At 37.5% G+C, this 17,365-nt stretch overlaps 1 protein-coding gene across 1 annotated transcript; it reads right to left on the bottom strand.

Moving 5' to 3' along the window:
- Positions 1 to 4,528: 4,528 nt before the first annotated feature.
- On the bottom strand, positions 4,529 to 16,604 carry LOC130222338 (gastrula zinc finger protein XlCGF57.1-like). Its single transcript, XM_056454926.1, has 2 exons — positions 16,459 to 16,604; positions 4,529 to 6,437 (listed from the first exon to the last, which is right to left on the bottom strand). Exons 1-2 carry the CDS (start codon positions 16,541 to 16,543, stop codon positions 5,305 to 5,307), a joined length of 1,218 nt encoding a protein of 405 aa, XP_056310901.1. The 5' UTR covers positions 16,544 to 16,604; the 3' UTR covers positions 4,529 to 5,304.
- Between the last annotated feature and the right edge of the window lie 761 nt (positions 16,605 to 17,365).

The following is a 17,365-nucleotide window of genomic DNA, read 5'->3' as shown; positions in this document are numbered from 1 at the left end:
CTGCTGTTGTCTTATTTCCGCTGTTGTTGTATTGCTGCTGTTGTTGTTGTTGATTTGTCGTAGTCAGATGATGGTTTTAGAATTGTTGATGGGTTGTAGAGAGATGTTGAATTTTAGAAGCTTGTGAAGGAGCTGGAGCAGTCCTGTCAAGAGCTTTCTTCGTTAAACGAAGATAAGCGAGTCATTTTTTGCTAGGCTTCTTATAGCGAGTTTGGATTAATCTGATTGGCTAACTAATGATTGTAAATGAGAGACCAGCTGCGGTCAATCATATCAAGCGCTCCTCTCGAAATTCGTTTGTGAAACTTCACTAAATGTAGGCTGCCATTCAGACTTCATTGTTGATATCAAAAATTCAATTGTTGACTACAACAACTAAAATGCTACTAGTAAAAATAGGTTTGTCCTCCACACACTTCTCCACTGTTACATCCTCTCTTCCCTCAAACACACAGTTCTCACTTCTTGATGTAAATAGTGCAGCAGAAACACTCTGTTCCATTTTAACATCCTGTCTAGGTGAAATCTGTCCTGTCTCCACCAGACCAATACACTCACTCTACTCCCTCTAACCCCTGGCTGTTGGATGGTCTGAGAGAAGAGTTAGGGTTAAGGCATGTTCTGAGATAACATCGAACAGCACTCAGGGCAACAGAGAGAGCATGGCACAAATCAAAAGCCTCCACTGACTTTAGCAGGTACCAAACCCAGCTGGCGTCATTAGCCTCCCAACTCCATTCGGCCAAAACCAATACAAACGTAACAGAATTAACACCACTTCAGACATCCGCAAACTTTTCAGGACATTTAATACCCTGCTCTGTCCTCCTCCACCAACTCCTTATAAGCTAATAATTTGGCCTCCTTCTTTAACAAAAAAAAACCCCACTCAAATCTAAATCTCCATCAAACAACACCCTCTGAAGAAAATTTGACTCTCTTCTATCACTCCACACTGGCACATTTATAATCACTTTTAAGCAGGTGTAACGGAGGCCAGCTAGTGAAGTGCTGTGCCTGTAAACCTCACTCCTCTGACTTTAAAGGTCCTCTGGCGACAGACACTAGGAACCAAGGGTCCTTAGCCTACTTGTTAGAGCAACTGCCATGCAGAAGGTCGCCGGTTCGATCTCAGCTCGGAGCGGGTTGATTGGTGTACACAGGCCTGGGTAAACTCACTGTTTAAAAAACATTACTCATTGGATGAAAAAAACAGACCAGTCTCTCTACTTCTATTTATTGCCAAAACACTACAATGGGCTGTTTTTAACTGAATTTCCAAATTTTTAACTCACATCACACTGCCTGAAGGATATCGGCTTGGAACAAATATCACCAACTGCTTACTCATCTGCTTACACCAGCTTCCCTGCAACTCCACACATTCAACATAATTTCTCAATGCAGTTGGGATCATCCACCATTACCCCATGTAGTTCGGTAAGAAATCTTAGGGTGATTCTGGATGATCAGTTGTCCTTCAAAGAGGACATTGCTAACACAGCTCCATCATGCAGATCTGCACTTTTCAACATCAGAAAAATCTGACTCTTCTTAACAGATCATGCTGCACAACGTTTAGTGCGAACTCTTGTCATTTCAAGGCTAGACCCCGACAGTGCCCTTCTAGCTGGATTCCCATCCTGCACCCTTAATCCTCCAGAATGCTGCAGCTCATCTGGTCTTCAGTAAGAGCCCATGTAACTCCTCTCTTTATCTCTCTGCATTGGTTACCGTTCGAGGCTCGTATCAAGTTCAAATCACTGGCACTGCACCCTCTTACCTCCACCTACTTCTGAAGGTCTACATCCCGTCCTGGAGTCTCCAATCTGGGAGTGAGCGCAGGCTATAAATCACTTTCCAAAACCTTTTCATTGACTGTTCCATGCTGGAGGAATGTCTTCCCATTCCCAACTAAATGTAAATGTAAGATTCTCAAATGTAAGATTCTCTGTCTCAAAAATAATAATATTAAAAATAATAATAATAATAACATTAATCCATGCACATCTCTATTCATTCACAAAATCCAATTCATAAATTCAAAAGACAATTTGTGAATTAACAAAAATTAGATTTGTGAATTTAAGAATTATGTGCTACTTTGGAAAAATTTCAGAGACTTAAGGAGATCACTAAATGTGTCCCTCTGGGCAGTGGGTTTCTTTGAATACTACATGTGTTTATTGCAACCAAGTTAATTGTTTTTTTTAACCCTTATAGCAGATGAATCCTTCTGTATTTGTCTGAAATGTATGATGTCTGGTACTAAACAAAAGCTAGTGATATTTTCAATAAATTAGTGTAAATGCAAAACAGTATTTGTCTTGTAACATTTGATGTAAGATAGTAACGAACTTACAAGATATTTTACCACATGAAATTACCCAGCAGTCTGTTAATGACTTACCCTGAGCATAATGGTACGGGGTGTGGGCCCACTCTCCATGGCAACTGCTCATTGGAAGACAGTGCCAGTGGGATGGACCAAACCAGATCACTTAAAAACCTACTACAATAGTAAAACTTTGCTTTTGCATTAGCTCGCTGCTGCTCTATGCCCCCTATTGCCTTGCTCTCGGACACTGCACCGCCACACAATCGGGTCCGCAAAGAACTTTCCATGCAACCTCTTTAAATTTAGAAACCGCCGAAACTGCAAAAAACTTCTGCAAACCGCAGAGTCTGTCACTCAGGTAACCCAGGACAACTTCCACGCACAAGCGAGTGAATACCAAGGACGTCACTGAAGCTGAGTCACCAACCAATCAGGAACGCCGTGTTTCGTTGAGGCCTGTTGGTGAAGGAAACTTAAATGTTGTCTCTTGCTGATCTGGTGCAAATTGATCTTAAGCAGTTAAAGATAAGCCAAATCTCTGCTTTTGTGGATTCTCATGTGTGATTCTAAGATCTAGTAATAAGAGATAAAATAATTTGGAACCGTTGTCAACTCATTTTGCACAAGCACCAGAATTAAGAACCACTGATCTGAGGTACTCAAAATAACAAACTATCATACTCAAAATGAATTGCCTTCCTAAAGTTACTTCTCTACTTCAGTATATAACTGCAAATATTTCTTTACAATATTTAAAACAGTTTGATAATTTAGTCAATGAATTTCTGTAAAACAATAAGCCCCCTTGGTTGCATAGGAATACATTGCAACAGTCAGTTGATTAAAAAGTGTTGGGGCTTCCTGAGCATTTATTTCATTATTATGCCTTCAGTCTGAGACATCTCGCGCACTGGTCCATCCCTCCTGAGAGAGCTCCATCTTGGTTTATGGTTGAACAAGCCTTCCTACTTCCCCTTCCACCAATACAATGTCTATCCATCCATCTATTTCAGGGGTGTCCAAACTCGGTCCTGGAGTGCCGGTGTCCTGCAGATTTTAGCTCCAACTTGCCTCAACACACCTGCACAGATGTTTCTGGAAAGACTAGTAAAGCTGCGGTCACACTTGACTTTTCCTCCCATAGACTTCCATTCATTCGCACGCGAATGCGTCAGACCGGAAACGCGGGGTCATGCGTTAAGTTTCGCAAGTTGCTGCGGTGCAAAGTTCAAGCTTGGTGAACTCTGACCTGCGAAATCGCATCACTTGACTGCGTGAGATCAATCGAGGATCAAAACACGACCTCTCTGGACAGAAATTTAAAACATGGAGCAATCGCTGGCTTTTTTAAATGTCTAATCATCTTGTTTAATCCCGCCCCTTTTCGCAGCGCCGTACGACAGAATTTCGCACACACAAAGCCCAATGTGACCGCAGCTTTAAGCTACGGTCACACTGGGCTTTGTGAGTGCGAAATTCTGTCGTGCGGCGCTGCGAAAAGGGGCGGGATTAAACAAGCCAATTAGATATTAAAAAAAGCCAGCGATTGCTCCATGCTTTAAATTTCTGCTCAGAGAGGTCTTGTTTTGATCCTCGATTGGTCTCATGCAGCCAAGTGATGCGATTTCGCAGGTCAGAGTTCACCAAGCTTGAACTTTGCACCACAGCAACCTGCGAAACTTAACGCATGACTCCGCGTTTCCGGTCTGACGTATTCGTGTGCACATGAATGGAAGTCTATGGGAGGAAAAGTCAAGTGTGACCGCACCTTTAGAGCTTGATTAGCTAGCCCAGGTGTGTCTAATTGGGGTTGGAACTAAACTTTGCAGGACACCAGCCCTCCAGGACCGAACTTGGACATGCCTGATCTATTTATTCATTTAAATTTTTAAATGTGTTATTTTTGAGGCTGATCTCAAAAATATAATTTTTACTGACAAAATTGAAGGTGCAGGCTAGGACTGTCTCTGCCATTTGCAAATAATGTTGTCCTTTTGGCTTCATAGGACATGGACCTTCATCATGAATTGGGACGGTTTGCTGCTGATTGTGATGGCAGAGAAAGAAACAGCACCTGTAATTCAGAAACCATCGTGCTTGACTGGAAAAAGGTGGCCATCTCCAATTTGGAGTAGAGTTCTTACCCCAAATGGAGTTCAAGTACCTGCATTTTTTTTTCATGAGGAATGGAATGTGAGATTAAAAGATAGATCAGTGCAGCGGCAGCAGTAATGCAGCTGATGTGATTGTTTGTTGTGGTGAAGGAGCAAAAGACAATGTTAGACAAAAGGTAATGTTCTCAATCAAGGTTCCTACTCTCACCTATGGTCATGACTGAAAGGACAAGATCTCGGATACAACCGGAGACATGACCCCCTTGTTTGAGTCACAACATGAAAGAGAGATGAGCCAATAAAAAAGCCTGAATGCAAATTATTTTTTATAAAATGTAACTCATAGAACAATCAAAGCAACCAACAAATGTCTAGGGATAATAATGAAGATAAAGAACTTAGGATATAATCACAACAACACTTTAACTACATGACAAGTAATGCAAAACAAAACCATAAGGTTAAAGAGTCAATGAGATGGCAGGTGGCATGAGGACTCCTGAGTAGCCACGGCGTCCTGGGGTAGCTAGCACAACAACTTTTATATACCCAGTTCTAAAATTCTGTTGTACGGCACCGCAAAAAGGGACAGGATTAAACAAGATGATTAGACATTAAAAAAAGTAAGCGATTGGTCCATATTTTACATTTCTGTCCAGAGAGGTCATGTTTTGATGTTCGATTGGTCTCATAGTCAAGTAATGCGATTTCGCAGGTCAGAGTTCACAAAGCTTGAACTTTGCAAGGCAGTGAATTGCGAAACTTGATGCGCAAACTTGCATTTCTGGTCTGATGCATTTGCATGCGTATGAATGGAAGTCTATAGGGAAAAAAGTCCAGTGTGACAGCGGCTTAAGGGCATGTGAATGGTTTCTCCCCAGTGTGGACCGTCATGTGTTTATTAAGGGACGATGATTGGCTGAAACTCTTCCCACACTGAGTGGAAACAAATGGTTTCTCTCCAGTGTGGATCCTACTATGTTGATAAAGGTTTGACGAGCGGTTAAAACTCTTCCCACACTGAGTGCATGTGAATAGTTTCTCTCCAGTGTGGATCCTCATGTGTAGATTAAGGGATGATGATATGCTGAAACTCTTCCCACACTGGGTGCATGTGAATGGTTTCTCTCCAGTGTGGATCCTCATGTGTTGATTAAGGTGTGATGAGTAGTTAAAACTCTTCCCACACTGAGTGCATGTGAATGGTTTCTCTCCAGTGTGGATCCTCATGTGTAGATTAAGGGATGATGATATGCTGAAACTCTTCCCACACTGAGTGCATGTAAAAGGTTTCTCTCCAGTGTGGACCCTCATGTGTTGATTAAGGTGTGATAAGTAGTTAAAACTCTTCCAACACTGAGTGCATGGGAATGGTTTCTCTCCAGTGTGGGTCATCATGTGTTCATTAAGGTGTGATGAGCATTTAAAATTCTTCCCACACTGAGTGCATGTGAAAGGTTTCTCTCCAGTGTGGTTCCTCATGTGTAGTTTAAGGGATGATGACTGGCTGAAACTCTTCCCACACTGAGTGCAAGTAAATGGTTTCTCTCCAGTGTGGACTGTGATGTGTTTATTAAGGGATGATGATTGACTGAAACTCTTCCCACACTGAGTGCAAGTAAAGGGTTTCTCTCCAGTGTGGATCCTTATGTGTTGATTAAGGGATGATGACTGGCTGAAACTCTTCCCACACTGAGTACAAGTAAATGGTTTGTCTCCAGTGTGGACCGTCATGTGTTTATTAAGGGATGATGACTGGCTGAAACTCTTCCCACACTGAGTGCAAGTAAATGGTTTCTCTCCAGTGTGGATCATCATGTGAATCTTAAGATCGCCTTTTCTTTCAAAACTCTTCCCACACTGAGTGCAGGTGAAACAATTCTTGTCTCTCCTTTTCAAAATACCATCAGTCTGTAAATGAGTTTTTTCCTCAATTTTGACATGATGTTCCTCCTCTTCACTCCCCTCATTCTCTTCAATTAGGTCTGAAACATAAAAAAAACATTAGTTTTCATTAAGTCTTAAAAACTCTCGTCAAAAGCTGAAAAGTGAAAAGACACTGGAAACATTGGCTACACACACTGTAATTTTGAATTTTGCACATTAAATGTAAAATAAATCAGATCATATTTTGTTCGGTCCATTAACGTGTACACATTTAAGCAGATTCAATTTAATTCATCTTTATTTATCTAGTGGTTTTCTAATGTAAATAGTGTCAAAGCCGCTTAACATAGAAGTTACAGTAAATTGAAACTGTGTCAGTCCAGTTTTCAGAGTTTCTTACATAATTGATCATAAAAGTCATTTTGGTCATATTGATAAGACACAGATTTGAAAGCTGTAAATGGCCTACTTTCATTCATATATTTTTATAATTACATGTTTTTTCTAAAATTTGTAAAGCAGACAGGGAATACTTGTTCATTCTGTGCCTGACTGGTAAACGCATCAGAAAAAAAAGTTCTGGGGTACTAGCTGAACAAACAGCTGAATATTTGCCTCGCAGACATGAGACATACCTGGACTGCATCTGCATAAAGGTTGAAAGTGCACCTTTCCCATTGTGTGCTGTTGGATCATTTTCATCCATTCAGGGGCGATTTTGAGGCTTAATTTGGCCACAACTTTCTCTGTGTTTCTGCAAACGGACTGATATTTGGGGACATCTTATTTTGACATATTCGGGGAAAATGTTTTTAAATAAAAAAATAAAATAAAAACTCAATACACTGTTTTTTTCTCCATTGACCTCTATTATAACAAAAAAAATTTGATTGCAAATCCATGATAGCATATAATCATGCATTTATGATAGTTGGTGTTTTCTGTGATGACAGTCAACATTGACTGGTCAGATTGGTCTCCACCCATGGGACGGCAAAAAGAAAATGGGTGAGAGTATAAAAGAAGAGGAGAGTTGAAGAGGGGAGCATTATGTGGTGTGTGGAAGAAAGAGTAGTTGACTGAACTGTTGCAGTGCGGGGAAATGAGTAGAGAAACCGGGTCGAGACGAGCAGTGTAAACTTAACGACTGGCTGTGAGAAACAAAAAGCGAAAGTACGTATCGAAGCAATGGAGCAAAGACCGCTGTCTTGATACTGAAGTGCTCGTGACGTCTGTGAATGAGTGCGTCACCAAAGACTTCAGTGCAGTGTACTTTCGGTCAACTTACAGATTTATCTCTCTGGCATGGAGTCAGCTGCCGAAAGCCTCCATCCCGCAGTCAACAGTGTCAAAGACGCAAACTGTTGAGGTCCTCACATGAAACTTAAAATTTAGTTTAATATTGCTCTTATCCTAAATATTGCTACCTTAAACCTACCTATACTGGAAAATAAGCATTTATAAGTGTCAGAGCCTAGCTGTTCTGAGCATAATTCAACTTGAATAAGGATGAATATAGGCCGAAGCAACCGTAGGGAGGCGGAATCCGCTACTAGCCTCCATGCTAATGCAACCTGCATCTAAGAAACAGACGGCTCCAGTGAGTGATAACAGTGCGGTCCTTCAAGCTACTGATGCACTAAAAGGCGATTTGATTGCTAAAATTGAAAAAAAGGCCATTACACAGTCAAATGAACTTTGCAATCGAATTGACCAGCTTCAGACAGAGTTACTGGTCTGGAGTCTGTGTTGGGTGGATCATCCGACTCACCCTGGAAAAAGGGTTTAGTGTAGTGAAAAAGGAGCTGGCTCTGCTGAGAGACCGAAGCGAGGATCTTAAGGAGAGGTCTCGCCGCTCAAATCTCCGCATTACGGGAGTTAAGGACGTATGGGAGCACAGCAGATGCATGAAGGACTTTGTAGCCGGCATCCTGAAAGATACCCTGAACCTCGAGAAGACTCCACTTCTGGACTGGGCACACCGCACTCTACGCAGCAAACCAGTGGATGACAAGGAACTGCCACGCACCTTCGTGATTAAATGCCACTACTTTTCCCAAAAAAGATGATATTTTGAAGAAAGCCATTGAAATGAAGGCAATCAAAACAGTACACTGGGCTGTCAAAGACAATACAAATGTTAATGTCACTCTCCGTTTGACTTTTAAATTATCACTATCGCACATGTTTGTTGTTGTTATTTCTGGTTCTCAAGTATATTTTGTCAATAATGGGGTAGCTTTGTAGTAAAACAAGAGCTGTTTAAACTGGTTTGTTTTATATGTGAGGTCCCACATAGTCAGCTAGTAAAGAGTGGGAGTAGCTGGAAGTGTGTGCAGTAAGTAAGTTAAAATCTGATATTGTATATTTAGAGGAGACACATCTGTTGAAAAAAGACTATTCTAAACTTAATAGAGGAGGCTATACACAAATATATAATTTTAACTTCAATAGCAAAAGTAGGGGCGTTGCTGTACTCATACATAAGAATGTACAGTTTGTTATGGAGTCAAATGTGTTGGATAAACATGGCAGATATATAATAATCCAAGGTAAACTTTTAACATGTCTGTGGTCCTGGCCAATGTATATGCTCCTAATTAGGACAATGTACAAGTGATGTCAATGATTTTTTTTAAAATTTTGCCTAGTCTCGACATACACAATTTAATTTTAGGAGGCGATTTAAATTGTGTTTTGCACCCAATTTTGGACCGTTCTAGCACTTCGAGTAATACATTAAGTCAGCCAGCACAATGTATCAACTCCTTCCTTCAGACATATGGTGTAAGTGACCCCTGGAGATTTAAATATCCATCTTCCAAGCAATTTTGCTTCTATTCACCTGTGCATCAAACATTCCAGGATTGACCATTATCTCCTGGACAAGCAGTTACTTCAAATAATGTCAGAAGTAGAGAAGTAGTATTGTTATTTTGGACCATTGTCTAGTCTCACTAAAGCTTTGTTTTTCAGGCTATGTAATCCCTCAACGTACATGGCAGTTTAACTCAAGAGTCTTGACAGACGACCATTTTGTGAAATTTATTGATGCTCAAATAGATTTTTTTCCTTGCAACAAAGGAATCCCCAGAGATAAGTTATAGCATCCTATGAGACTCTGTAAGCATATATAAGAGGACAGATTATTTCAAGCTAGTGCAAACAAAAGAATGTCAAAACAGCTTACAGAGATTATGAATAAAATTGATACAATTGATCAGCTACACTCAATATCACCTTTCGAAGAGCTCCACAAGAAAAGACTTCTTCTGCAAGAGGAATATGACTCCTTGACTAGTGAAAATGCAGAGGATCTCCACATAAGATCACGCCAGATTCAATATGATCTTGGTGATCGAGCTGGCAGGATATTGAGTTACCAACTGAAACAATCCTCAGCAGCTGGTTTTACAGCAGCAGTTAGTAAGGATGATGGCAGTATTATTACTGATCAACAGGGAATTAATGATCAATTTAAAAACTTGTGTAAAATTCTTTATAGCTCTGAAGTAAGCTCTCAAGCTAACACCCCTGTTGTGCAAGGTATTTGCTGAAGCTCTTGTCTCAGAATCACTCCCCCCTTCCATGGCATCGGCTGTTATAACAGTACTTCTTAAAAAGGATAAGGATCTACTTAAATGTGAATGTTATCGTCCGATCAGCTTACTCTGCTGTGATTATAAGATCCTGGCTAAAGTGCTGGCAATCAGAGTGGAGTCAGTCATGAGAAAGATTCACCCAGATCAAACTGGTTTTATTGTTGGAGACAGTTATCTTACAACCTTCGTCACTTATTTAATAATATTTATTCACCTAAAAATAATACCAATCCAGAGGTCTTAATTTCTTTAGATGCCCATAAGGCATTTGATAGAATAAAGTATATCTATTCATTTAAAGTGCTTAAAAATTTTGCTTTTGGCCCTGGATTCTGTTCCTGGGTTAAAATGTTAGATTCCAGGCCCCAAGCATCCATTCGAACAAATAACATAATTTCTAAATGCTTTCCACTCTCTAGGGGAACGAGACAGGGCTGCCCTCTGTCCTCTCTGCTCTTTCACATTGCCATCGAACCTCTTGCTACCGTATTAAGGAACTTAGATGGCTTGCAAGGAACTTTCAGAGAGGGACAAGAACATAAGCTCCTGCTATATGCGGATCATCTTCTTTTTCTGTCAAATCCAGATACATGTATTCCAAAAGCTCTTACAATAATTTCAGAATTTGTAAATGTTTCTGGAAACAAAGTCAATCTAGCAAAGAGTCTCCTTTTCCCTATCAATGATAGAGCACAGCAAATGTCCTTCCAATCCTTTCCATTTTCAGTAAGTCCTGATAAATGTGACACGCAAATATATAGATTTGTTCAATAATAATTTTAAAACGACATTAGACAAAGCCCAACGAGACATGACGTGGTGGTCAACCCTTCCTTTATATTTGGCTGGAAAGATCAATTCCATCAAAATGAAAATACTACAAAGATTTCTGTTATTATTTCTAACCGTGCCTGTTTTTATTGCCAAGTCATTTTTCAAGGAGTTGATTAATTGTATTTGTACATTTCTCTGGGAAAACAAAATTCATCGAATTCGAAAGGAATACTTGGAAAGAAAGAAGGAAGAGTGTGGATTGGCAATGCCAAATTTCCTATACTATTATTGGGCGGCCAATTTACACAAACTGATATTCTGGTTTTCCAACATCTGTAACTTTGGTTACTGATGGAACAGCACACGTATTATCCAGTGTCTTTACGCTCACTATTTTGTGCTTCGATTGCAGTGAGTAAACAATATTCTACGAATAACCCAGTTATTAATGGATCACTCAGAATATGGTCACAATTCAGACTTCACTTTAATAATAAACAAGTATTGCGTTCTGCTCTCATTTAGTTAAATCTGTTATTCCCTTCATCTCTTATAGATTCAGCATTCCAATGATGGTCTAGGAAGGGAGTTAACTGTGTTAAAGACTTGTTTAAAGACGGCACGTTTATCTCATTTCAGCAGTTAAGAACAGACATTGAAATTCCCCAGTCTAATGTTTTTAAGTACCTTCAGGTCTGTAGTTTCGTTAAAAAACACTTCTCTCCTTCACTGAACCAACCAGAAGCATGCTGGATAGATGAATTGTAAATATGGACCCATATCAAAAAGGTTTGATGTCCATGTGAAGTGATCCAAAGAGCTGCCTCCCCTTCCCTAAATCGTATAAAGCAAAAATGGGAAGACGAACTGGGACTAGAAATATCAGATACAGCCTGGCAATATGCCATAGAACTGATACACTCATCTTCTGTATGTATTAGACATGGTCTTCTTCAGTTTAAGGTGCTTCATAGGCTTCACCTATCTAGGAGCAAGCTGGCAAAAATGTATCCAGGGTCAGATTCATCTTACCCTAGCTGTGGTTTGGAGCCAGCAGATCTGAGTCATATGTTCTGGAGATGCCCTAGATTATGTAAATTTTGGACCAATATATTTAGATCATTTTCATCTATATGTAATAAAAATATGGATCCTAATCCTTTGGCCTCAATTTTTGGTACAGTGGCAGAAGAGATGTACCTGTCAGCTAATCACGTAGAAACCATTGCCTTTTCTTCTTTATTGGCCAGACGCCTGATTCTACTCAGGTGGAAAAAAACAAACCCGCCATCCCACAAACATTGCATATTAGAAGTGTTATCACATCTTAAACTCGAGCACCTTAAGTACACCATCCGAGGCTTTACAAAAAAACGTTTTATGAGGTTTGGCAGCCTTTCCTATCCTACACTGAACGCTCAGGGGTTATTATATCCTAAGTAAGAGTTTATCCCTAATTTCTATTTTTCTTATTTTATCTTTTTTTATTTATTTATTTATTTTTCTCTTTCTCCCTTTTTCTTTATAGGGTGTGAGTATGTCTATAGCTATGTACCATGTTAATTTGTTGTTCAATTTGTGTGTTGTGGAAAAATTGAAGACTTTAGAAAAATCAATAAAAATATTTGAATAATAAGAATGTAAGCAGAACTAAAAAAAAAAATGTTTTTAGAACGAGTAATAATCCCATTAATCTAGTTACAGTACATGTCGAAGGTCTGTGAATTTAAGCTAACTATTTATTAAAAAAGGACAGGCCATTCTCGTACTTTGTTCTTTGTGTGACTGAAATGTAGGCAATAGCTGTTTCCATCCAAAAATGTAAATTAAATTTATTTGCAAAACTGGAATATCGCATGAAAAAAATTTGCAAATAAATCAGCGTTTCCATTCAATGAATCAAAGAGAACAAAATCGTCACTTTCTGATTAACTGGTACCAAATATCAACAGTAAAAAACAGAATTTACTGTGGTTGAAGAAGCTACATGAATCTTTTCTTTATTTAATAATGAGTTTGAAGCCATGAGAAGCAGAGAACAGATGCTCTTGACATGCTCCAAACGCTCTGGAGGTCCTTAATAATATAATATCATTAATACTGAATTAGTAAAGGTGTTTTAGAATAACCAAAACAACAGATGTTTTACAGTGGGTCCCACTTTATATTAAGTGTCGCTTATACCTGTGACTTACATGGTAACTAGATGTGTAAGTAGTATGTAACTACAGTGTATGTACATACTGGTACATAGTATTTACTTGTGTAATACTGGTGTAACTACACACAATAATATGTTTAAGTTCAAATGTATAACAGGACATTGGTAACAACAATGAAATTGTACACATATGTGCATTGTTTAACAAACAATGTGTATTTGCAGGTATTTTCCCACTTCCACACCTGTTTGCATACCATGTACTTCTGAACACTGTATTAGAATGAGAATAGCAGAATTAACACTGCATTAGAAGGTTTCACCTTGTGATACAAGTGTAATTACAGGGTAAATTCTGAGGAACTGTCCACGCAATATAAAGTGTAAAATGGTAATATAAAATATTACAAAATATTTTAATAATATAAAATATAAAATATTACAAATTAATATAAAATATATGTAATATGTAAAAGTATATGTAATATATAAAACCTAAGCCATTGTGCAACTGTTTAACAACAGCAAACTTCTGCCAAAAAAGAATATATTTATTGTTTATATAGAAATATACAAATGCCTCATGTTTATATGTTGTTTTAAGGTAAATTGAAGAATCACATCAGTAATTCACATTAAAGGGGTAGTTTACCAAAGATTGTGTTACCAATTTCAAAGAGTTTCTGTCTTGGGCCAAAATAAAAGGAGACATGTTTCTGTCTTTAATCCTAAATAAAAGGAGACATGCCTGAAGTTATAGCAGCCAGAAGCACTGTAGTTTTTAATGGATGTTTCAAAATTATAGGGCCACTCTCAGAGACTTGTGTAACAATTGAACCATCAGTATCATCATCTTTGCCTGGTGGATTACTTGTGGCCAGCAGTTTGCGTTCTCTACCAGCAAAACGCAATGTCCAAATACCAGTAGTGCTGAGAAATAACACAAATTCAATTAACAATGTCCTGTTGCAATGTACATCGCTCTTCTGCAATGTCCTGTTACACATTTGAACTTTCACATACTATTCAGTGTGTTGTTACATGTGTGTAGTTACACCAGTATTACACAAGTAAATACTATGTACCATTGTGTATATTCACTGTAGTTACATACTAGTTACATTTAGTTACCATGTAAGTTCACAGGTATAAGAGGCACTTAATATCAAGTGGGACCCCTTTTTAAATGCACATACTGGAATTTGTTCAGTAAAAGTGCTTGCGTAGTTTATGCAAGTTTATCTTTTCTTATCAAATAAAAAATGTATCCTACTCAGTTATGAGCATGTTTTTTATACCTATATTTCAAAAGTTTTGTGCATCATGACGTTTCCATCAACTGATATTTAATGCTCTTAGCCTATCCAAAATACATATAAAAATAGGTGGCTGGAAACGCAAGGCTAAGTGAGAAATATTGCTTCATCTTTAAAAAAAATCTGGAGACTGACAGAAACTCAGAGTTTAGAGAATAAGACCTGCAGATATGACTTTGCAACATCAAGCAGCATTAGGCATGGGCCAGTATAAGATTCTGATGGTGTGATAACCTTGAATAAAAATATTACGGTTTCACAGTACTGTGATTACTGTTCTAAAATATATTTTTTTAAATGTCTGGGTAAAACAAACACTTTTTCCCTTCGAACACAATATATTTTCTTTTGAGAAACTTTTACAATATTTTGGAGTAGTAAACATGTCAGGCTAATTAGCTCAAATGAATCATTGACTTCTGCTGTCTTCATTAGTTTCAAAAACACAGATTTCTTTACAATTTAAAACAGCATCTTTGGATATCATTTCTGCTGGAGATACTGCTGTCCTGAAAAACTTAAAACAAAATGTAAAAAAAAAACAAAAAACGTACATATACCGTAGGGACGGTACAGCAGAAAATATTGGTGGTTTTAAAACCTCGACTTTTTTTCAAACCGCGGTATACCTTGTAAACTGTTATCGTCCCATGCCTAAGCAGCATAACACTGTTTTTAGGATCTAAAAATTCATCCTTTAAAAAAGTCTCAAGCAAAAAAATTCCAATGGCGCCGCCTGCTGGTACGTGAAGAATACGGTCAATACTGACTAACTTTACACTCAAATGTTTGCATATCATCAGCATGCTGTAATCCATTTCTTAAGCAGCAAAAGTCATTTTTAGACTAGTTTGTTGGCCAGTTGTAGTCCACTATAACTTGTTTGTTTTGTCTCACATCGTCCCACAACAACATCATATAGTTTAGAATACTGTACAATGTTTTATAATAATTAATTACTTTAGTGTCCATTTCATTCAGCATTTTTAATATTGGGGACATCCACGCTTTTTGACATACTTTAAACCAGGATTTCTGCAGGTTTCACCAAGTTAAATTTAAGACTTTTTAAAACATTTTTAAGACCATTAGGAATGAAATTTTAGACTAAGGAATTTTTCAAATGGCCCAGATGAAAAAAGATTTTTATTTGTCCTATCAAAAAAATGATTATTTAATACATTTAATAATACAATAATAAATGAATAATAATATATTAAAATATTTTAGATATTTCTTAGCAAAAGAAGTGTAAAAACAAGACAGCTCTACTTGTATTCACACACTTTTTTTTCCAAAATAAACTTTCTTTAAAATAAAAAAACAAATTAACAAATTTTAAAAAGTTTTAAAAACTATAATAAACTAAATCTATGCACAACAATCTGTCCAGGTCGATGTCCTTAGCAGTAAATACATGGAGCACTTTTAAACAAATGTTATTGTAAGGAAAATAATTAAACCATTATGATAAACAGAGTTAAAATGACCTTTTTGAATAAAAAGTTAAAAGTTTTATTAAGATGGATTGTTGGTGATTGTATGGGTTTTGGTCAGATTGGGAAGCAAAACATGAACAAAGGAAAATGAAGACTTGTTTAAAATAAGATTTAAGACCTACAACACAATATTTCAGTAAATTTAAGACTTTTTAAGGCCTAAAATTTTACGACATTTTTTGACTCACGGAAAACCCTGTTTAAACACAATATCCCTGGTAATTAGTTATTATAATGATGTAATTCTAACTCAGATACTATCTGTGAGAACTAGTAACAACTACTAGAAACAAGTTTAGACCCATAAAGAAATTGATGAAAAAAGGGGAATTGTGATCAATGTGTCATATGCAAATGGAAAGTACTAAGCCGACACTTTCACTGTAATAGCAGATATCTTCTATGAGAATACTGTAGGTCAAATATCATCAGCTCAGTTCAACTTTTTTAATTTATTGTTTTTATTTATTTTATATAGTGCCAGTGCTCAAGGACGCTTTACAAACAGTAGGAGAACAAGAAAGCAATAACCTTAAGAAGGAGATGGGAAATGGGAGACTAATAATACATAAAAGAATGACAAAAGACACGAGAACAAGTAATGAAAGAAACTCATTCCTGTCTTTCAATGAGTGCTTATGTGTGTTTAGGAGAACTAGGCAGCACACTCAGGGCTGCAAGATGAATTTAATTCAGTATTCTTATTATTAACATATATCTGAATGAGGATCAAATGACTGAGTTGGTCTTTGAGAATGAAAACTAACCTGTTTGTTCCTGCAGATCTTCCTGTTTGACTCTGAATGTTTCTTCGATCTTCACATCTTCACTCTCCTCTTTAATAAACACCATCTTTATAACAGTGTGGAGATCAGTCCCTTCAGCAGGAGTTTTTCTCTGCGTTTGGACACTTTATCCTGTTTAAAATGAATAAAACAATGAACAGAAACAAAATAACTTCTCTTCAACACTTGCTTCAACAGTTTCTTATATGAGAGAATTGAACAAAAAGAAATCAGGTAAGTCCGAGCAAGAAACAATAGCCACAAATGAGCTGATTAAAACTAGTAACGTTACTATTCTTAGTGATGTATACTTAGAACGGACTGACATTATGCTATTTAATCAATTAAAACTTTATTAAAACACTTATTACACACATTTCTGTTGTTCAAACAATAGCCCTCATTACTCTGAGTAAAATAGTACTACGTTGTATAAAGGATTAAAATAATATTGTCAACAGCTGCTACATAATTTAGCATCGGATGAAAACCTGAAACTTTAATCAATCGGTTAATATCTGTGTAAAAGTTTTAAAACAAACCTTTCCCCTGTTGATTCACAGCGCAGTAGTGGCGCAACCTTATGACGTCACACGCCACGCCAAAATAAAAGTCTTTTTGTTTAGCTTTTTATTACTTACTGTTGCAGTCATGACTTATTGATACATTTCTCTATCGTTTTTCCACTTTCTCACACACACAAAAACACATATATCCAGTATTTGGAGTTGATCAAAACATTTACTCTAAACATTTCAAGACAATTTTGAAAAACTTTTTTAATCCACTAAGACTGTTTAAAGCAGAAAATCCCAACATTCTAAAATGTATAATAAATAATCTGATGGGTATTTTGAGCTGAAACATGTGTACAGACACATTCTGGAGA

Source organism: Danio aesculapii, chromosome 4 (assembly GCF_903798145.1).
Source record: "Danio aesculapii chromosome 4, fDanAes4.1, whole genome shotgun sequence".
NCBI classification, from domain to species: Eukaryota; Metazoa; Chordata; class Actinopteri; order Cypriniformes; family Danionidae; genus Danio; species Danio aesculapii.
This window is presented reverse-complemented; position numbering and strand designations above follow the sequence as displayed.

Excerpts from the sequence above, each read along its gene's own strand:
- LOC130222338 (XM_056454926.1), bottom strand. The coding sequence starts at position 16,543 with ATGGTGTTTATTAAAGAGGAGAGTGAAGATGTGAAGATCGAAGAAACA. Across the intron at positions 6,438-16,458 it reads AGATCTGCAGGAACAAACAG|ACCTAATTGAAGAGAATGAG; the intron begins GTTAGTTTTCAT and ends TTTATGTTTCAG.